This window comes from Colletotrichum aenigma (genome assembly GCF_013390185.1).
Source record: "Colletotrichum aenigma strain Cg56 chromosome Unknown KSG_Cg56_contig08, whole genome shotgun sequence".
Classification (NCBI taxonomy): Eukaryota; Fungi; Ascomycota; class Sordariomycetes; order Glomerellales; family Glomerellaceae; genus Colletotrichum; species Colletotrichum aenigma.
This window is the reverse complement of record NW_023500914.1, coordinates 1626946-1647758: the sequence shown is the minus strand read 5'-3', so window position 1 is coordinate 1647758 and position 20813 is coordinate 1626946. Positions and strand designations below refer to the sequence as shown.

The 20813-nt window shown below is 54.5% G+C and overlaps 7 protein-coding genes across 7 annotated transcripts; 2 read left to right on the top strand and 5 right to left on the bottom strand.

Annotated features, from left to right (window-relative positions):
* Positions 1 to 1423: 1423 nt before the first annotated feature.
* FRE7-0 (Ferric/cupric reductase transmembrane component 7) lies at positions 1424 to 3988 on the bottom strand (the record flags this gene model as incomplete). Its single annotated transcript, XM_037327224.1, has 1 exon — positions 1424 to 3988. One exon carries the CDS (start codon positions 3986 to 3988, stop codon positions 1424 to 1426), a length of 2565 nt encoding a protein of 854 aa, XP_037174512.1.
* Positions 3989 to 7837: 3849 nt separating this feature from the next.
* On the bottom strand, positions 7838 to 10441 carry sen1-0 (Helicase sen1; the record flags this gene model as incomplete). The annotated part of the gene is made up of 1 exon (XM_037327223.1): positions 7838 to 10441. The coding sequence occupies one exon, from the start codon at positions 10439 to 10441 to the stop codon at positions 7838 to 7840; it is 2604 nt and encodes an 867-aa protein (XP_037173981.1).
* A 72-nt stretch (positions 10442 to 10513) lies between these two features.
* On the bottom strand, positions 10514 to 11359 carry CGCA056_v011978 (uncharacterized protein; the record flags this gene model as incomplete). The annotated part of the gene is made up of 1 exon (XM_037327222.1): positions 10514 to 11359. One exon carries the CDS (start codon positions 11357 to 11359, stop codon positions 10514 to 10516), a length of 846 nt encoding a protein of 281 aa, XP_037173982.1.
* Positions 11360 to 12733: 1374 nt separating this feature from the next.
* fdh-0 (S-(hydroxymethyl)glutathione dehydrogenase) lies at positions 12734 to 14113 on the top strand (the record flags this gene model as incomplete). Its single annotated transcript, XM_037327221.1, has 3 exons — positions 12734 to 13127; positions 13188 to 14019; positions 14077 to 14113. The coding sequence occupies 3 exons, from the start codon at positions 12734 to 12736 to the stop codon at positions 14111 to 14113; spliced, it is 1263 nt and encodes a 420-aa protein (XP_037174453.1).
* A 234-nt stretch (positions 14114 to 14347) lies between these two features.
* Positions 14348 to 15005, bottom strand: CGCA056_v011976 (uncharacterized protein; the record flags this gene model as incomplete). Its single annotated transcript, XM_037327220.1, has 5 exons — positions 14348 to 14473; positions 14533 to 14657; positions 14714 to 14777; positions 14842 to 14888; positions 14954 to 15005. 5 exons carry the CDS (start codon positions 15003 to 15005, stop codon positions 14348 to 14350), a joined length of 414 nt encoding a protein of 137 aa, XP_037174454.1.
* A 1869-nt stretch (positions 15006 to 16874) lies between these two features.
* Positions 16875 to 17321, top strand: CGCA056_v011975 (uncharacterized protein; the record flags this gene model as incomplete). Its single annotated transcript, XM_037327219.1, has 1 exon — positions 16875 to 17321. One exon carries the CDS (start codon positions 16875 to 16877, stop codon positions 17319 to 17321), a length of 447 nt encoding a protein of 148 aa, XP_037174451.1.
* A 170-nt stretch (positions 17322 to 17491) lies between these two features.
* On the bottom strand, positions 17492 to 19447 carry CGCA056_v011974 (putative transcriptional regulatory protein; the record flags this gene model as incomplete). The annotated part of the gene is made up of 5 exons (XM_037327218.1): positions 17492 to 18044; positions 18101 to 18351; positions 18442 to 18879; positions 18928 to 19223; positions 19279 to 19447. 5 exons carry the CDS (start codon positions 19445 to 19447, stop codon positions 17492 to 17494), a joined length of 1707 nt encoding a protein of 568 aa, XP_037174452.1.
* Between the last annotated feature and the right edge of the window lie 1366 nt (positions 19448 to 20813).

Below are 20813 nucleotides of genomic sequence, written 5' to 3'. Positions count from 1 at the left end.
CTGACGGACACCGTCAAACAACAAGCGATGCCCAAACGCTTCGCGCACTTATTTCTACGATATGCTTGGGGTCGCAGGAGAATTAGTGGACTAGAGAGCCGAGGAGCCCTTTCACCAAGATCCCATTTGCGATGAAATCATATAGATGAGCTTCCAGGAACATCTTATATACGATGGCCATCTTTGACATCTAAATGGGGCCTATGACGAATAACAATCCAGTTGTTTTTGTGAATCTCTCAACACGAGTCTCGCCCCGAGCGCCCTTGTTTCAATGGAGCAACGCAGTTGGACTCGCAACAGAGCTACTTAAGTCCCAGAATAAGAGGTGAAGATCTGATGAGCAGCAGAAATTTCGCGGTTCATACGCCAAGTGCCACCCGCCAATGAACCATAGCCCGCAGGACGATAGACGTCCGTACTCACTCCCCTTCCCCACTACTCGACACCAACACACATTGGTCTCCCGTTTCCCAATTATTCAGATCCCACCAAACAGCCGAGAATAGCGACGCATACTATCGAAATCCTATTGATGTCTCCTACGAACCTCCGATCTGGCCGCCCTCAGCGTCAGCGTGAACTCAGAACGGGCCAGTACGTACCCAGGGCGAAAAAAACCCCAAAGGATTTTGCTGGAGACAAAGAGAACAATAACAAGACTGCCCTTATCAGCCAGAAGCCTTCGCCGCAGCTGTAGCTCTAGCTCAAATACCACAACTCGACACCACCCATGGCTCAAGAGCCAGAACAAGCCTACAGAGATCACCTATAAAAGCCACATCATCATTTGTAACCTAAGCCCCAGGGTATCAGCCAATGAGTCATGACAGTCTGCATCGTTGAAAATCGAGATACCATATCTTCCTGCCCAAGTGATCTCATTCCTAAACCCCTCCTGGAAGGAGTGCCTAACCAAGCACAGCCTTACCCGCCTCTCATAAATCGCCGCCATCCCTCCCTAATTTGATGTATTATGTTTAAATACGCATGTAAGTGCAAATATAGCAAGTCATCACGTTGACACCGCATCAGACAACGGACAGCCATAATGTATCAACATATAAGCGGTGCCACGAGTTAGGGTGCCACGATTCAAGAAGGAGTGGATTCTCGTCGTTGAAATTCCTCGCCATCAGGGGCCTTGGAACACATTTGTTGCATTGTAGGGGGGGCCCAGCGTCACGTGTGCCTGCGTTGACTATGATGCGTGATGATATTGACAACTCAGATCACTTGAAGACAGCTTCAAGATATGCAAAGCGTTTTGTTCATCTCCTGTATTAAGTGTAAGTGTCATCAGCAGCGGACATGCCGCCATTAGGTAGGTATACATCATCATCCCGTGGTATCGAACGCCAGGTATTTCCCATCCAAGATCGTCATCCATCAGTACAAGTACAGAGCCATCATCAAGCCGGGCTCATAGGGCATAGTTCTCAGTATGTAAGTAAATCTCCTCAAGCATATCGTCACCCCAAATCGCCGCCTGTAACCGGGCGACAGTGTTTGCGACACCAACTCTCATGGCCGGTGGCCCGCAGACAAAGACTGCTGTCCTTCTGCCGAGGATGCCTCTGCCATCAGCGCCACCTGTCGCCCACTCCTTGAGCATGTAGCCGAGGTCGGGACGTCCGTACTCGACGCTCCAGCCGCCGTCGATCTGATGCGGAATTGGGAAAGCAAAGCGCATCAGATTCTTTTGAAACTCGGTTGGTGTCTCAGGGAAACCAAAGTCGAAGCCGGAAGGCGGGCCGAAGGTGCTAGTGGGCCGGGTTTGGTTTTGGTTGGGAAGGTTCATAGTTCGGAGATGTGCCAGCTCCGGTGGCCGGATCGGGGCTTCGGTCTCTTCCGGGTTGGGGTCGGGCACCTTCCGCGGTGATGGTGGGGCGTAGTTGAAGTGCGGTTGGTCACCCTTCATGCTGACACGAGGGAAATGGAACTCGCCGTCTTCTCTCTTGGCATCTGGATCGTGCTCTCCATCGTAATCGCGACCCTCAAGTCTGCGAAGCGACTCTTCTTGTGGAGAGAAGCGGTTTGATGGCGGAGGTCCAGGTGGTGGAGGGGGATATTGGTGAGGTTGAAGGTATTTCTGTTGAGGCAGGGCGGTAATCCTGTCCTCTTGCTCGTCGCGAAGCTCTTGCTCCCGTTGTGGGTCTCCTTGCGCGACGGATTGAATGAGCGCCGAGTTGCGCTTCGATGCGATGCCCGCGACAAACCCGTCAAGTTTGTCGTGGAACAGGTGGCTCAGGGCTCGAGGTGCCCCACGGTCGCCTGCATCTATCATCATGCCTCGGTTGCGCACCGCCGACGTGACAAAGAACTTGCAGGTGACACTTTCAGGAGGTGCGGCTTCACGACAGATCCGCAACTCCTCGCGGAACCAGTCCATTGCCTCGAGTCTCTTCAGAGCCCATACCACGACCACCTTCTTCGTGATCGCCTTGCCATCGCGCATTCGCTTGATGAGGTTCAGCAATTGAGACATCAATGCCGTGATGCCGCTGCCACCTGCGATGAGAATGCAAGTGTCAAAGGCAGCGAGGTCCCTTCGCATGCCTCCGTAAGGACCGTCCAGGAATGCTCGGTATGTGTGAAAGGGGCCTTTTTCGATAGCTGTGTCGAGGACCTTTCGGGTAAAACCACCATAGGGCTTGAAAACCAGCATGCAGTCGCGGTACTGCTCGCCGTACTCGGAGGGGAAATCGTCGCTGCACAGCGAAGCAATTGTAAAGGGGTGGTTGTCGAAGAATGAGATGCCCGGCATGCGAAGGTAGACGTACTGGCCAGGCTTCCACCGCATTTGGGTGGGAATGGTGATCTTGATCGCGTTCTCGGCAAGGAGAGTGATGGCAGCTTCGTCGCCCACCATGAAACTCAGCCTCCATGGCTTCGTCCAGTTGAGGTTGAAGAGGCGCAGGAAGTAGCAGAACGCCCAGATGGCAATGGTCGCCCAGAGGTAGTCCCAGGACGCAAGGAAGTTCTTGGTGTGCCAAAACAGAAGTCCAACGTACACCATACCCACGGGTACGTGAAGCATGACGAAGACTTCGTAGGCCATGCGTCGAATGAAGGGAAGGGATGCAACGCATAGCCAAACCAGAGGAACCAGGCACGCGATACCTGTGCCGTAGATCACACCGCTACCGCCGGCGAACAGCCGCGAGAAGACCTCCATACCGCCATCATCCCACACCGGTTGGATGTAGAACGGGACGGTGTGCACCAGCGAAAGAAACAGGCAGAGATATCCGGCCCAGCGGTGGAAGACATTGAGGCGCTCAGGTCCAATGCCAATAAGCATCGACATGATGTTGGCTTTCATGCTCGTCACGACGATCCAAGGAGTCAGGGCCACGGCGATCATGCCGGCACGAATGGCGACGGGAGGTGAGCCGAATTGGATACTTTGCCAGTAGAGTGGCTGTTGGAGGAAACAGTAGAGTGTCACAAAGGCCAGAGCAATGAAGCCGCAGGTCAAGACGGCGAGCGAGGAAAAGGTGAATCGGTGGCTGCCCCATACGAAGTCGGGAATGGGTCGGTAGAAGACCCAGCGGAACAGGGCCAAGGTATCGTTGACGAATCCGACGGAGGAGAAGTGAGCCTTTGGCTTGAACTGCTTCTCCCCAAGACCTTCTCCTTCGGGGAAGAAGTGCTGTGTCTGTCCGGTTCTCAATGCGTGGGCGTATTCGGGATCGGTGCTGTAAAGGTCGGCATAGTGCTGCTCCACCTCCTGTTTGTAGATGGCTTGGCGGATCTTGTCTTGCCAGAAGTGCCAGAACCGCATGAAGAGGACTGTGCCCATGAGGGCCAGCGCAAAGTAGGTCCACCCCAATCCATACTTTCCAGACTTGCTCCAAGGGTCTACTGTGAGAGCCTCAATGAGACCGGGTGGGCTGTCGGGCGTAAGCGTGATGGCGATGCGTTTGACGAGTCGTGTCGTCTCATCCGTGGCGGCGTTAGCCACGCTGCGAAAATGGGAAGCCATCGCAGCGAAGCGACGACCCTTGAACGAAGCAACGGGAGGGCGGCTAAGCGCAGAACACGGAGGTTCTCGTCGACATGCGGCGCGGGTGATTCGATGCTACTCTAGGGATTTCGGAGCAAGTTGGAGAGGTCGTCGAGTAGTGGCTGTCTTAGAGTTGTTCCAAGCCGCGATGGTTTCAATCCATGTGCCGTGTGTGTTCAGGTGACGTTGGAGCTGCTGCTGACCGAGGAATGCCAGATCCCTCCGAGTAGAAGCAAGGAACAGAGAGGCGACAGAAGCGACGAAACGAGGGACAGGGCAAAAACGCGGGAAAGAGGAACCGATCCGCAACTTCGGGAGCCCACAGGGGATATATGGATGTGAGATCGGAGGCGCTCCGAGGTGGAGAGTTCCTAGTGGCTTGATACTGACGGAGGGCGGCGTGATGAAGGCAGTTGTCGACAGGACTGTCACGTTGGTGAGTGGCAGGCCTCGAAGCGCAACTAATCAGAGTGTGGTGGCATCTGTGGTGTATACGATGGATGACAAGGCGGCGAAATTGCCATGTGGAGGGGTCGAGAGGGTGCGGCCTGGGTGTGGTCGTTCAATCAACGGCCAGAAGAGGGTTCGATGGCTTCGTTGGCTCCGGTGGTGAAATGTGAATGGTACCGGGCCCAGCGGCTGACCGTACTTTAATATTGGCTGGTCGCGATTGTGGTCGTTCCCCGCCGCTGGATGTCACACAATGCAGGCCGGACGTGGGCGCTAGAAGGGTGGATGCGATGCAGGTGAACAGACTGCAAGCTGCAAGCTCTTGGCTAGGTGTGCGTCGAGGTACGGTGGTACGGCCGTCTGCTCGGCAGAGGGAGACTATTGAAGATGTGGACCGGGGTACGACTGCGGGAGGGCGTTGGTTCTTGCGCCATAGGTGTGATCAGCCGAAGATAAGATTTCCGTGGTAGCAATCGCTGACGGCGGCTGGCTCTGGCCCTCGTCACTGGCAGTCGGTCTTCTGCGAGGACGTCGTATGCCGGTTGGTCTCCATTAGGCAGCCGAATAGCCAACTGGAAGCGGGGAAACCGCTGACGACTTTTGTGTATCCGGAGTTGGTGATCGGGGCAACGTCGAACAATAGCAGTGACTTGTACGTGGTCGTTCGTGGCTCAACAGTGCTGACGACAGCAGTGGTCCTCTCCTTTCCTCAACGCTAGTTCGTCGCTTCAGTCACGCGAGGACATGACACGAACTGTCGGTTCCCTCTTCCATCCTTCTGGGCCAGTGGCCAGTGGGAAAACGTGGGCGTCGTGGAGGACACCTCTCTCTCGCAGAGGAACCGGCCCATCAAGCAGACCGCTGATGGAGACATCGGAACGGAATTGACCAACAGCGGGCAGTGGACAGCACCGTACTGCGAGGCGAGGCCCTGCAGAAGATGCGCGACCCAGCACACATGGTGGACGGCCGCATATTGCAAAAGGCCGAGTTTCTTGGATGGCGGTCGAATGACAGGGGACGAAGGCTTTGTGACGGGCAGTGTGGACAATGTGCAGTTGTGTGGCAGAAAAGGGTCGACAAAAGGCGGGAAAGTGCTGGCTGCCAGATGTGATTCGCAGGATCGATGTGGAAAGAGCACCAGTGGGGTCCCTTCCCCCATCCCCTGCTCCCTGACGGGCGGCAATGTCAAGCTGCTGATTGGCCGTGGTCCCTGCTTGTTCAGTGTCTGTGCACCATGGACGCTGCGCCAGAGCAGGGCCCGGCCGCCCGCACCTGGCTTCTGTCCACTAAAGCTTGCCTTGCTTGCCCTTCCCGGCCCAAGCTCCCGCCACCAAAACGGCTTCGCAGCATTCCAGCTGTCACCTCCATCTATCTCGGCCATCTTGGCCCTCCATCTCCTCACCTCGCCTCATCTCATTCGCCATCTCATGCAAAGTCCTCCGAGGGCTTTGGGGGGTCGCCTGATCTGGCTTCACGCCTCCGGATCCAATACTCCCACTGGCCGGTACCTGACTGCTGCACTGCACCTCATGCCCCCACCAGGCCGGACCTGCGACCCGTGAGCAGACCCCAATGTCGAGATGTGTATGCGGAACATTGAGGGGAATCATGTTCGCCTGCACACTCGGTCAAGGTCTGTTCCACGTTAATCAGGTGAATCATTGCTGACACCAAACATGTGTCTTTCGCTGTTTCTAACGGGCTTCTAGAAGACCGCGTCGGAGGCGTCAACGCCACCACTGACGATGTGTCGACAGTATTCGACATTGATGGAACAAATACGCAAAGAAGGCCATTATAGCCACCCACAAACCGTCCACCGACACGGAATCCCCTGCTTTCCGCGCCAACAACGACTTACAAGAGAGAAAAATCTTTCAAAATCGAAAGCCCCTCACCTCCGCGGCTGCGCGGCTACTCCTGGCGCCGCCGGTGCCCACCCCGAAGATCATGAGCGACATTCAGACATCGATAGCGTCGTTTGCCCATCGGAACATCCCAACACGCAACCAAGTAACCAACGAGTGGGACATCTCCCTCCCATCCAGATCCGGAAGCCGAGCCATCAAGCCCTCCCAAAGAGGTGAACAGAGCCAGATATGGAACCCCGCCGCCCAGCGCTCCCCGGTTGCCACCGCCAATGGCATCTTCTCGAGATGTGATGAATCTCTCGGATCCCTGTCGTTCGCAAAGACTCGTCCACCAACATCCACCCAGGGCACGATTTCGCCCGCAAAGTCGCTCTCAAATCATACGGTCAAATCAACAATCCGTGCACCCATCATCGCAAGTCCATGCAATGCAGTCCGCGATTTCTCGTCACCAACCGCCAAGACCATCTCTGCCTTGGAAATCAATCTGCAAAAGCGTAGCAAACAACTCGCCCAACACGGTAGGTGGCTTCAACAACCGCTGCCGCCGGCTAGCAAACATTCAGCAACCCCCCTGTCCCTTGCTTGAACCCGTCGTGTCCCGCCCGTCCCGGTCCTGGCCCGGTGTGATGCGCAACCCCCAGGCCCTATCCCGGCCACCGCCCGCATGTCCAAGTCCATCAATCCTTGCGGGGTTTTCCCTCTGCTTGCTCGCCCGCGCATGTCTCGCGGCCCAGCCATTCTTTTCCCAAGAGTCGGGCACTTGCATATCTGCCCTCTGCTCGATGGCATCGTACGAGCTGCTCGTGTACCTTACCTTACCTCACCTTGCCGTTGCGTAACCTGCCATCTCCCAACGGCGCGCCACCTCAAGGTCGTGGCTCTTCTCCCTTCGACTGTAAAAATGTGTCTCACTGTCGATGCAACCCCGTACGACCCAGCGGTGTGGGATCTGGGTCGAAAATGCGGAGGACTTGGAGGTAGCATCGTCGACCTGCACCCGTCAGCATTACGCCCAAGAATAGCCAAAACGCCTTGGAATAAACAAAACACTGAATGTACTCCATGAGTGATGAAACAGCAAGTCTGACAGGCAGGCGCATGTCTAAATTTGACAAGTTTAAGAAGCATAATGATCCTTTTAACCACGAAAAAGTGCAAATGGCAAAGACCGCCTGAATTCTTTGTGTCTGCACGGCTGCAAGGTACACTTGAATTAGACTTGGATGAAGGATGACGACGGTGGACTACGACGATGGTGAACGACGCCCGACGGCAGAGAAGACGACGGCAGGGAAAAGTAGTCGCTCAAGCACAGGACAAGTACCGGGTCTCAATGGCAATGGGTGATGATCTCGCAAGCAGCCCCATCCTCGCTGTGCTCTATATCATTCTATGGCATTACCTCCTGACCACATCGGACGCGGAAACATCTCGTTGATTACTCTACGAATCCAAGCTCCACGGGCCTTGTACAGAGCTCCTCCGAAACCCCCAGGCGCCATCACAACAATCTCCTGTCAGGCTCCTTTCCCTTCGGGTGCATGCCATCATGGTAGTAGTCACGAGCGGGCTTTCCTCGCGGGCAAAAGCGCTCATGATGCTGATCGCTCTTGCAAAAGCGGCAGCGACGGTCTCTGATAGCACAAACGTGCCCACTCTCCTGGCAAGGCCTGTTGCAGCGCCTGCAGATCTTCCCCCACGGTTTATTGGTCAGGACCGAGAGGTTTCGGTCCCGGTGAAAATTCGCGTACAGGTTGAATGTGCCATCGCCCTCGGTTCTGCTCTTCTCTCTGTCCAGAGCCTCCATGTTAGCAAGCATTATGGCTCCGCCGCGAGCACGGGTCGATGCCACTGCCATGCGATTCCGATCGTTGAGAAAGCCCGAGATGTCTTTGGCGCGGACAGAGTCGAAGATGACGAGATCTGCCTCGGCACTCATCGAGTTGTCGATAGTTCGGACTGTGATCTTGCTCTTTATAATCCCCGAGGACGTCATTCTGGCTATCTCATCGCGATAGGCGTGGAGCTGAGCTGAGTAGGGCGTAAGGATCATAATCTCGGCGAGTCTTCCTGTGGTGCGGAGGTTCGGCAGGCCGTACTGAAATGCGTTGTAGGCAATCCAGAGGGCGCAATTGCGGTTGCCAATATTGATGTAGCCTGTGCCGTGCTTGATAGACAGGGTGCTGCGGATGTCATACACCAAAGTGTTCGAAAATCCCATGTTAGGGCTCGGGTCCATCATCCAGCGCATAAAACGCTGGTAGATCTGCGCCTTCGGGTCGATTGAGAGAGGGTAGACGATGTGCATCTTGCCGGGGTATATGTTGTTGTTCGCCCACACAGCAATGTCGCCGCGGTTCCTGCGATTGTTGGAAAGGTGAGCAAGAACCTGCCCGCACATCTCTGCCCGCTTCAAGATCGACAGGTTGCGCTGCTGTCCAAAGACGCACAGCCATTCCGTGCGACCTCTGGCATGCTCAAAAGCTGTGTTCGTACTGATAGACAAGGGCTTGAACTGAGCGGTGTCGCCCATACTCAGTACCAAGGCATCGGGGAATGACACCAGAGGAATCCACCACTGGCTTTCCGGGATACGACCGGCTTCGTCAATGATGGCGAGTGCAGGTTTCCATTCCACAGCTTGGCGTTTGGGAAGCACTACCTTGGCGGTGTCCTTCAGCTGTCCCATGGCGAAGGGCGTTCCGACGAGAACATCGAAGCTGTCAATGGCCGTGACGATTATCTGGCGACAGGCCTTTTGCCAGTCAACGTTGCCTGGCATCTCTCTCCAGAAATCGGGGAACTTGTCGGGGTGCTGCGTGGCTAGATTGATAGCCTTGGATGCGACTGAGTCGGGGGAGCGGATCATGTCGAGGTCGCCTTTAGTGTCGCTTGCATGAGAAAGGAAAGAATTGATGTGCTTGGAGACATCATCTCCCCAGCGAGTTGTGGATGTGGCCGTGTTGCCATCTCTGGCAAGGCGATGGTCGCTGAGTGCATCTACCATACTGCGGTAGTAGGGTAGGCGACCAACGCGCACATCCTTTCCGCACTTTTCCTTCAAGAAACGAAGAGCATCGTCGCAAAGCTCGTTGCTGTGTACCGTCCACACCACCCGTTCTCGTGAGGGACCTTTGGTAACTGCAGCAGCGATGAGGGCGGCGAAAGTAGTCTTGCCTGACCCGGGACCCCCAGTGTACATGGCGATGCCTCCAGGGACGTTCCGGAGACGACTCAAAAGCTCGTGTTGCGGCTTTTCGTCGTCTGGAAAGCGAAGATTCTTGAGTTCGGGGAAGCGTTCGTGGAAATTGACGCATTTCATGGGATGATATTGCGGCAAAACAGCTGGGTTGAACTGCAGAGCGTAGGACCACCGGACTTCAAGATTGCTGCCTTTGCTAGCTGTCGCCATTGCCGACACTGCCTTCATCTCCATATGGGCTGTGGCATCGAACTCGTCGACGACGATACCAAGAACTCTGTGCTCCATCCGTGGGTCCTCGATGGATTGCTCCTCGACCTTGTCGTCCGTCGTCGTCGTTGTCGTTGTCGTCGTCCATGGAAAGGTGACCTTAACCGGAATTGGGCGCCTTCCAGGCTCAATATCATTCTGCTGAGGGACCCAAACCACAAAGTAGGCGTTCTGGTATGAGGATCCCTCCGGCGGCGTGATCCGCATCGCCTGCCAGGAAGACGAACTGCTACCACTGAGCTCGACTTCGCTCGGCAGACGGAGCCGCATGTATTTGAGCCTTGCCACCAAGTCCGTAACGAACGCCTGGTTGTCGTGAGGAGACGCACTGGCCGATACAATGTCCTTGACGTATTGAATCAACTGGGCGTCGGCATCTCCAGGCAGAACAGTCTCGAGAACGGCTTGGAAAAAGTCGGAATTGATCACATCTTGCTGGCCAACGTCGACGAGGCCCGTTCCAGATCCGGACTGAGCTCGACGGTAGCCCCCAACGATATGTTTGCATATAGCCACGGAATCGTTGCTATCCACGGAGCCCATGGCGCGGACGCGTGTCTGTACGCTCTTCCCAAAGGTGATCCTGCACTCGTCTCCAATCTTCGGCAGGGCCGCAGCGGTCTCGGGCGACATCGGGACCACGGCCAAATACTTCTGAATAGTACCATCGGGCACAAAGCCATACTTCTCTTGCTCGTTCCTCTCCTAGGCGGACGAGTTGTCTGGAAGCAGGGCGCACGGGAGGTCGGTAGTGCGGAAAGGGTTGGCCTGCTCTTTCTGGCAAAGAGCCTCCTCCCTAGACGAGGCCTGAAGGCGCAGGACGTGGCTTCGATTGTCGGCGAAGACGAATGTGGCAGGGATGGGATGCTGCGGCCGGGGGAAGTCGTCATTGATCTTTCCACTTTCGTGAAGGTTCTCCAGCGATGACTTTGATGTCTTGAGGATACAGTCGAGGCCTGGGTCCACCACCTCACAACTTTGAGGAGTCGAGTAGTGCTGTGACATGATCTCAACGTACTCTCGAGCGGTGCAGTACATGGCCTCGGGCATGTAGATGTTGATTCTGTCTCTGCCGCCTTGTCGAAAGATACCGAGCTCGGAGATTCGAGTAGCCTCGCTGGCGGTAGTCTCCGATAGAATAACCTTGCCGAGGTCTACTGGGAGAGAGAGATGAAAAGCGGCGGTGCCAAACCAGTCCTCATGGCCGCAGCGAGGGTTGCCTGCCATAGCTGTGACGGGTATCGTGATTCGGGCGACTTTCTGAGAGGGTGTGATCGCTCCGCGACTCTCCATAGCACTGATGGTGATTCGAAGCTCTGGTGTGATGTATGCGCCGTATACGAAGGTGAAGTCCGTTGTGAGGCCACTTGTCTGGTTCAAACCCACGCTGTCCCAGCATTCCTTGTTGTATGACAGGAGCAGAGAGCTTCCCACGCAGATGACGCAAGGTACTTCACGTCGTCGATACGCGTCGAAGAGAGGGTCGTGTCTCTTCTGTTGCTGGACGGAAAGGCCTGTCGGCTCCTCATCGTATTCGAAGAACCTAGACATGGTGTGCCTTGCCGAGAGGGACGACGGAAAAAAAGTCGGCGGGAGATAGCAGAGACGGCGACAACGACAGAAGAGAAGAAGCCGAAGACGACGACAGCAGAGACGGCGACGGCGACAACGAAAGTAGAGAAGACGCCGATGGTAGCGGAGTGACGAGGCCAGACTTGAGAGAAGAGAGAAGCCAAGCTGAGAGACAGAGTCGGGAGATTTCTCAGCCTAAGGGGTAGGCGAGCGGCGGTATAGAAGGGGCAGTCGCTACTGGTTTCAAAATGTCAGCAAACGTTCATGAAGACAGTAGAGATGATAATGGAGAGAAGGAAGGATAGGGTACCCAGTGTCTCAGCCTTGCAGGCGAGGAAGGTGCTTGGAAAGGAAGTAGTAGGTAAGTACCTCGAGGAGTGATGAAGTAGTCGCGAGATGACGCATCCTCCAACAGTAGGTAATAGGCAGAAAAGAATCCTTCAGAAAGTGACAGAAAAGACAAAGTGCTTTTGCAGGAAATCCCATCGGGCTAGGTTCTAACCCTAAGGCATTCGTTTGCCAGAGAGAAAGTGTGATAGAAATCCCGAGTGTCAATCAAAAGTTGCCGATCAAGTTGCTTTCCTGTAGACGTTGTATTTGGTTTATCGTTTGCTCATGCAATCACTACTTTCTGAAAGTAACTTAGCTAACATTTCCCTTGTCGTGTACTCCCAAACTTCAAGCAAGGCAAGACATGCAGGATCTTTTCAGGCAATCCCCTTAAGAACCTCATGGTAATAAAAGAGGTATGCCGGTGCTTTCAATGTTGGAGTACCTTCCATTCGGACCTGCCCATTCATTACTGGAGAACTCAAGTCCAAAGTTCTTTCCGGCTATGCAAGTCACCTGCAGCTCGGAATGCCCGTCGGATGCCCTTGCATGGTGCCATTGTAAGCTTACTTCACCACCCTCGTCAACGTCAGCCTTGCAAGGAGCGAACACCCCCCCACGACTAGGTCGTCTGACCTCCCTTCATGATTGGAACCGGCTCTGTCTTCCTTCATCCCGCCTCTAAGCCTCCATTGGAGGGCTGCTAAGTAGGGTCGCATTCATTACCTGAGGCTGAGTTACGTTGCCTATTCTGTCCCAATCTGGGCAGAACATGGCAAAAGGGAAGTTTTAATGACTGTCAAGTGGCAATTTCTGATGGATAAGCCACCATTCATGTCAGACGTGACCTCTTTCGGTGACGAACCCCAGCTTTGGATGGATTCATGTGAGAATCCCAGAGTTGCCTGAAGCTCTTGGCACATCTATAAGAACGACGCTCAAGTTCATGATGAATGCGATTTTCTCTCGGACATACGATTGAAATATCTATCTTCCATCTTTTCATCGAAGCATCTGCTCAAAATGACAGCATACAACTCTCCCCGCCCCAAGACGATGAAGGGCGTCGTCTGGGAAGGCAAGCCCTACGAGATGGCCGTCAAGCACGACATCTCCGTCCCGCGCATCACCGAGCCCGAGGACGCCATCATCCGCATCACCACCTCCGCCATCTGCGGCAGCGACCTGCATACCTATCACGGTTTCTTCGGCAGTCATGAAGTGCCCTTCGCCATGGGCCACGAGGCCATGGGCATCGTCGAGGAAGTCGGCGATGCCGTCGACAGCTTCAAGGTAGGTGACCGCGTCGTCGTCGGGTTTCCTCAGGACGGCTACGTCCAGACCCAGAACCACCTCCAGCTTGAGCTCGTCACCTATGGTTTTGGTCAAGACTTTGGCGGCATTGGCGGTCTGCAGAGTAAGTCTCATTCTCCATTTCAGCCCCTTTTCTTCCAAGTAATACTGACTCCCACCACAGCCGAGTACGTCCGAGTCCCTCACGCCGACTCCTCCCTCTTCAAAATCCCCAAGCGCCTCCCAGACAAGGAATGGCTCTTCATCGGCGACATCTTCCCCACCGCCTGGGAAGGCCTCACCTGGTCGGGCTTCCAACCGGGCGACACCGTCGCCGTCTTCGGCGCGGGCCCCGTCGGCCTCATGTGCGCCTACTCCGCCATCATCCGCGGCGCGTCCCTCGTCTACGTCGTCGACCACGTCCCGCAGCGCCTCGCCAAAGCCGCCGGCATCGGCGCCGTGCCCATCAACTTCGCGCGCGGCGGCGCTTCAGCATCCGAGCAGATCCTCGCGCTGCAGCCCGGCGGCGTCAACCGCGCCGTCGACTGCTGCGGGCAGATGGCCGCCGTCAACGCCGAGCTGAAGCCGCAGCAGGACTACGTGCTGCGCGAGGCCGTGAAAGTCACGAGCTTCGGGGGCGGCATTGGCGTGCCGGGGGTGTACGCGTCGCTGGAGAAGAGCGCGGGCGCGCCGAACGCGGATGAGATGCACCCTGAGCTAAAGTTCCCGTTTGCGGATGCGTGGTTCAAGAGTATTACGATCAAGCTCGGTATCGTGGAGTTGTTGGAGACGGTGCCGGCGTTGGTGAGGCTGATTGAGAATGGCAGGGCGAGGCCGGGGTTTGTGGTTACGAGCGAGGTGGATATTGAGGAGGCGCCGAAGGCGTACGGCCGGTTTGATAAGAAGCTCGAGACCAAAGTGCTTCTTCGAGGCCCTGGTAAAGAAGGTAGAGATGATTTTGTCTGGGAGGCTGAGCAGCAGAGCAACGGGGTCGTGGTCAATGGTGCTGACCATAGGTACGTGCTTGCCCCCTTTTCTATGGTGTTTGGGGACGGATGCTGACTACCGAGCAGAATTTCTGGCAAGACCAAGAGAGTGAGACTCCATTGAGTTTCTGCATACTGGACGAACCCATGTCGGCGCATGTAGGCTTTTCCTTGTCATGCTGACATTTCAACGAACTGGTTACTCTTTCTAGGTAGCTTTTGGCAGTGTGAACGGGTGGGGAAGTTCACCGGACTTGGATCAACATCACTCGAACAGACTAGAAACCACATGTGATGTCAACCTCATTTTCTTTATTTTCATAGTCTTCATACATCTCATCAATAGACTCCCAACCCCTTAAGAAAACGCAGGCTTCTGGTCGGCGCCGTTGACGCCCGTCAGGTACGACACGCGGTCCTTGCAGTAAAACTCGACAGCTGGCTTTCCCTCGAGACTCGCCTTTCCGTCGTCCAGTCCGCCAGCCTTTGATCCCAGGTTAGCAACGTGAAGTAATATATCTTTCATCGCAGAGGATCCCTTACCTTGATGCAGGTGACGTCCGGCATGAGATCGAGCTCGGTGTACAGACTGGAGCCGCAGCCGGAGCAGAAGAAGTGCCTGTTCTTCTTGCCCGAGTCGCCGGTGATGTCGTAATACTTGGGCTCGCCTGCAGATGATGTCAGTATCTTCCACAGCATCATGACGATGCGGGAGTTTGCGTACCCTGAGTGACCTTGAACGCGGTGCGAGGGACGACGGCGTTGGAGGTGAAGGCGGAACCGCTCCACTGGACAAAGATCAGCACTCTGAAAATCCCTGCGTCCAAATGACGACAATGATGATGGGTTTACCTTCTGGCAATCAACACAGTGGCACAGGGCCGTCACCTGTGGCTCTTCTGCAGACTGCATCAATCATCCGTTCGCCCGTAAGACGGGTCGACTCTCGAGGTCCCGGACTCACCACTACTCTCGTACTTCACCGCCTTACACATGCAGCTTCCCTTAAGAACCATTTTCCTCTTCCTTTTCCTTCTCGCAAAGTGTGTTCCGTCAGTTCACTCGTCGTCGGTGTCCAATATCAAATGATTCCGTGAAAGAAATGTGAGATTAATAGAGTCTGTGAGCGAAGGAGGAGGACAAGCGGTTGAGGAAGTCCGATCCCCCATTTATATACACGTTTGAGAGTTTCGGCTAGCGCTGGAGCCGGCAACAAGGAAGCTGATCCCCGTCTTATCATGGGAATTGGCCACTACGCTACGCCGTGCCCATTTTCTGCTGCGGGGTTAGGTGATGTAAGTAGTTTGGGTAGGTGAGCATGGGCCCTTTTTTGAGGGGTGCGTGTGGTGTGTTTACCCCGCGGTTGGCGAACAGTGTGTGTGTTTGGTCTGTTTGATCTCCTCTACGAATCATCATCATCATACGAGGCTTACTTGGTAAACCGGTGGAGTTGGGGCTGTCAATTGCAGGGCGTGATGGATGCTTCCACCGCCGAGAAACATAAAATGTGATAATTCCCAGGGCTTTTGGGGTCTTATGGGGTCTGCATTTCTAAGCATGAGTCTGAAGGATTTGAATTGATTCCAGAAAACATGTTGTCTAAAAGGCGCGGGTGGCGCCGCTGCGGAAGGATTGATTCCAAAAAGGGTGGTTCTGCGCCCCGCCCCCGCTATGCGGCGTGTTGACGTCCGCAGAGCGACGGGACTCCACTCGCGCGAACCGGGTCGGGGAATAAAATGGTCGGCGCCGCGGTTGCTCGGTTATTCCACGGGAGCGGAGACTTGAATGACAAGCTATCTCCAGCTAACATCGTGGGCGGCAATAACGACGTGACGGGGAGAGAAGGGTGAACTGCAGTCGCGACGGACTGAGGCATAGAAGCCGATGGGTGAGTGTTGAATTCAATCATGCGTCTAATGTCTCAGATGCAACTTGCGTAGAAGGAAACGTCTTGCCCGTGCCTGTGCCATCATCGGTTCTCCAACCGCCAGTTCTTAGCGCGTGCATCGGGAGGCAGACCAGAAAAGGAGACCAAAATGAAGATATACCTAGAGTATTCTAAGGCGGGCGTGAGGTGTGTTGCGTATTCACCTTCTGGGTCTGACGAGTCTCGAATCAGCTCTTTGTCCCCCAAAGCAATTGTATTCTTCCTCTGGGTTTCCATCTACAGCTACACTGAGAAAGTTCCAGATGGATTCTTTATGCGATCGTTATAAGCAGTGATTCCAGAGAGAGCCTAGAGAGACAAGCTAACGCCGAGCTGAAGGCTGCCTATCTGCGGTGGTTCCAGGTTGGTTCTTTCCTTGCTGGAGGGGTTGGCCAATGTGCGGAGAGCTTCTCAGCCAGTGCTTCGTGTGGAGCACTCAGGCCAAGCGTTATTGTCGAATAGGATGACGCAGTGAATTAAGGCGATCAATTTGTTATTAGTGTGTGTCATTTCGGTGCTCTGCTCTGTGAGCACAAAGCTATCGATCTGGCCTTGTCATCAGTAGTGGAATAGCCGCCCACCGTGTGGCTCTCAACCTCATGTTAACGATGGCTTCGTTGCCTTTAAGGTCGATGGCATGTGACTCACACGAGATAGACGTACCAGAGATGACTTCGCAAGGTCTTCCGCCACGGAAAAGCTTGTTTTGGCCACCTGATCAGGGCGCTGCTGCTCATTATAACCAAGATATTAAAGAAAGAAATAGTGCTGGATGTTCGTACTTCTATCATCATTCGCTTTGTTATCATCAGAAGAACCACACTGCAGAAGTCAGCAGGATTATACAAACGTTAAACTGAGTAGGTAAGATGCTCTCATTCACAAACAAGATCTCATCCAACTACTGTTTTAGAAATAAGAGAACACAATAACCCCGGACGAAGAACAGAGTTACACGATGTTCAGACTCATTCTCAATTCTTGCCTCTCAGCTATGAAGCGCTCCGTGGTCGCCAGCCGCGCTTATAACCGCCCCTTGACTATTTCGCCAGCTCACAACCGCTTCTCAACGACTTCTCATGCATACTTCCACCCGTGGGTTCCTGGTTCTAATACATACCCCCAGACGGCAGAATGGCACGTTGAGCTATTCAACCAAGATGTCGAGAAGCTCCTCAAGGACTCCGATCCTAAGAGGTTAGAAGAGGACTTTATGTGCCGTGCTGAAGGACCCGATGAAATGGGGAATATCGTATTTCATGTGTATCGACGTTACACCCGCGGGGAACAGCTTCGTCTGCAGATTGCGACTCAGGACGGTCGGGCGAGAATTACAGAGATTACGTGGAGACATTCGGACCGAGTGTCCAGGCTCCAGAATGGAGGGCGAAAAGATTTGCTATAGAGCTATGCGGAGAGATTCTGGGTTGCGACATGAAGGGAGCAAAGTAGAGTATCTCAGTTTCTTCGGATAGGACAACGAGAAAACGTGGGTTACGATGCCATCAATGGCAGATGTTAATCCAATTATTCCTATGCAGGTCATCACCAAGAAGATTAAAATGCCGTTTGTCATCAAAAGTAACTGTCCTCCAGCGCTCGTATCATCTGGTTGTTCATGTACAGCCAGTTGCCTAGCTGCGCGCCCTGCTGATCGACCTCCATCCCAAAGTCGCCGGGCATCGCAAATGAGTTGCCGGGAATCCACCCGTTGCTCGCAGACGGATCACCGAATGCACCACCCATGACAGCCTCTGCGTCGTTCAGCTGTGAAAATGGTGTGTGGGCCACCCCCTGGGAGCTCGGATCCGGCGTCGGCATCATGTTCGTCTGGGACAGAGACGGCGGCATCATCAGAGACGCCGCAGCGCTTCCCCAGCCACCGATGTCGTTGTCTTCAACCTGTCGTGAATCGTTCGTCTTCAACTTGATATAACTACAAGCGACGTCATACAGGACTTTGAACAGCCGGACCTCCTTCTTGACGCCTGTCGAGAAGTCATCGGTCAGCAGCTGCTGTAGGGAGCCGATGAGACCACCGAGACGATTGAGGTCTGCTTCGTTGCATGTCTCGATGACATGGCAGAAGAGGACTGTGAATGGGACGAATGGTGATTGCAGGAGAGCCCTGGAGTAATTAGTTGGGGCTTGTTGGTTTGCGCAAAGAATGAGGGTTGACCATACCAGTTGACGTATGTCTCGAGGAAGTCTTCGTCAAGCTTGTGTATGATAGACATGCACTTTTCGTGTTCCTCGAGGGCTTGGCGGGCGCTGGCTATGCACTCCTTACCAAAGACGGTGCCCTCGCCCGGCTCAGCGGGAATGGCTCGGTATATGAGGCAGAATAAAGACAGATGCGTGACCCTTGTGGTGCAAATAAAGGCTTCGAAAAATAAGTCTCCAACGGCATCCTTCATTGCTTGCAAGTATCGCAGCTAAGACCAAGTTAGTCCACCTATCACATGACATCTGGGAAGACAACCGATTGCAAAGACGGAATATCAACCTAGAGGGATTTCACTTACCTCTTCTGGGGACGTTTTGCTCGTAAAGCCCTCGAGGACCGAGGCAAGCCTTCGTGCTCGGGCGGTTCTGACTGCTTGAGGTTGTATCAACGCGGCGGGACTATAGATTTGATCGTAGACCATGCCTTGAATCCTCGCCAGCTCTGTCCACTTTTGCAGCTGGCCAAAGATGGCCGTATCCGCCCTTGGATTGGGTGCAAGTGAAGGAACGGTCACGTCAGAATCGCGAATGGTTGATGACCGACCCAGTCGAAGAGAGAGACCCTTCTCTTGCAGGTAGATCATCCAGAAAAGCCTGAGTTTCTCTCGTTTGGTCTCCGCGTCGTCATTAGCCATGGCAACTATGCTGTGCATACCTAGTGTCTGGCTCATATGCGACGCAGTGGCGATGAAGTTCCATGCAGCGGACGGCTTGCAGGAGTCGAGACAGTACATGGCCTGTCGTGGTCATCAGCAATGGTTCTCTCAACGGGCATGAGAACATACAGCCAACATCATAGCGCATGTGGTATCCATCGTTGATGGCAGATGGAACGGCAGACTCGAGAGTACGGTTTCGAGATTTGCGCGGCAAGTAGTTGCTTGCTCAGCGAAGTCTGACTTCTTAGCTGGATCGGCAATCACGTTTTTGCATTCGAGAAATAGCCAGTACAAGCCTGCGTTGACGATGATGAGGTCTGCGTGGGTCACCTCCCCTGGGGAGTAGACGTTGAGGAAGTAGTCGGTGAAAGAAGAGTATGAGTTTGCTTCGTGATTCCAAAAGAATCTGACGCGAGGATGCTCTGTGCGATGATTAGTACGCAACACCAAGCCGAAACGTGGCCATGGATTCCATACCTTTGGCCATCCTGAGGCAAGTGAAAGCAGTTTCCACCGGAGGCATGGGCAGGTCTCGGAGTGTGGTGCCTTGCTCAAGCGTTCTTGCGTGCGGATAGAGATACTCGGGCTCTTGCTCCCGCTTTTGGTTCCCAATAGTGCGACTGAGGGTGTCCAGGACGGAGGCCATCTCTCCTGTGACGTCGGCAGAGGGCTTGCTGCTGACAGCATCGCGAAGAAATTTGTTAGCGAATGCGGCTTGCGCAGAAAGAGACGATTCTCCCTCATATTCCAGTTTGGGTGTCAGAATCTTGCTCGTGTTGCCACTTGATGGTGATGGGACGGCTAAAGCTTCTGTTGGGGTACCGCGAGATGCTGGTGTTGTTGCTGGCGAAGAGCGGCAGGGAAGGGTTGACGAGGGTGGGGGCTGAGAATTGCTATCAATATTGCCCAAAGCATGGCCGAACTCCTCGAGCTTTTTGGCGATATAGTCGATTTTTCGTTCACTTGGTAATTGATCAGATACATGGCTGGTACACGAACATGCTGCGCCACTTACTACACCTCTGAAATAAAGACGCGCTGTCGTCGTTCCTTGGGTTTCTGCCTCTCAGGATAGGTACAGGGAACGTCAATGCGGATGCAGTACGAGCACGGTTGTCGGCGATTGCATTTCACCAGTTGAGCCGTCAGTTCAGCGAACGGCTTCTGAAACGACGAGCAGAACACACCTTACGACGACGGCAGCGATCGCACTGGACAAGGCAGGTCAGTATCTTGCGCGCCAGCTACCAAACACCCAGTGCCAATTTACAGAGATTTTGGACAGCGGAAGCTCATCATCTTCGTCATGGTCCTCGAGAGAATCCATCGGATCATGGGCGCTGCTGCCGGTTCCCGGCTCGGTTTCCATCCTTTCAACAAGACCCAACGCCCTGGAACTGGGAGAATGATTGGACCAACAAGTCAGTGCGGAGGCGAGTGATGTGTCGTCGATTGAGATGAACGCTGGAAAAGGGATGGCGGCGGTGCGGCGGTTGTCATGCAGCGAAGCGAAGCGCAGTGGTGCGGAGCGGAGAGCAATGAAAGCGAGGCCCGCATTCGTAATTCGTAACTCGCGACGTGTTGCCCTTTTTTTCGCAGCTGGCGCGGAAGTGAAGTTGACTTATGCGCAGCGAGAGCGATACGCAACGCGAAACCGAGAAAAAAATAAGGTACGGAAGCATGGACTTTCTGGGAATTGTGGACCTTTTTGGTGAACCTATTGAAGGCATCGGGTTGGCCGCGGGGTCCGACTTTGGCAAACCCCGGGTTTCTTGACGCGATCGTTATCGTGGAAACAGTTGTTTGAATGACGTCCAAGTCTCATAATCTCCTTGATGACAGTTTTGCCATCATTTTCCATTGCGATAGTGGCTGAATACGCGTGTTTTGTGGATTTCGGCAGGGGGTGCGGAATCGAGGAGTCTTGGCAGCCCGCGCTCCGTTGGTGGCAGCTGCTTCGGCCGCGCCTGCTTGGCATGCCGCACCACCGCCCGCCCCAGGTCCAGCGCGGG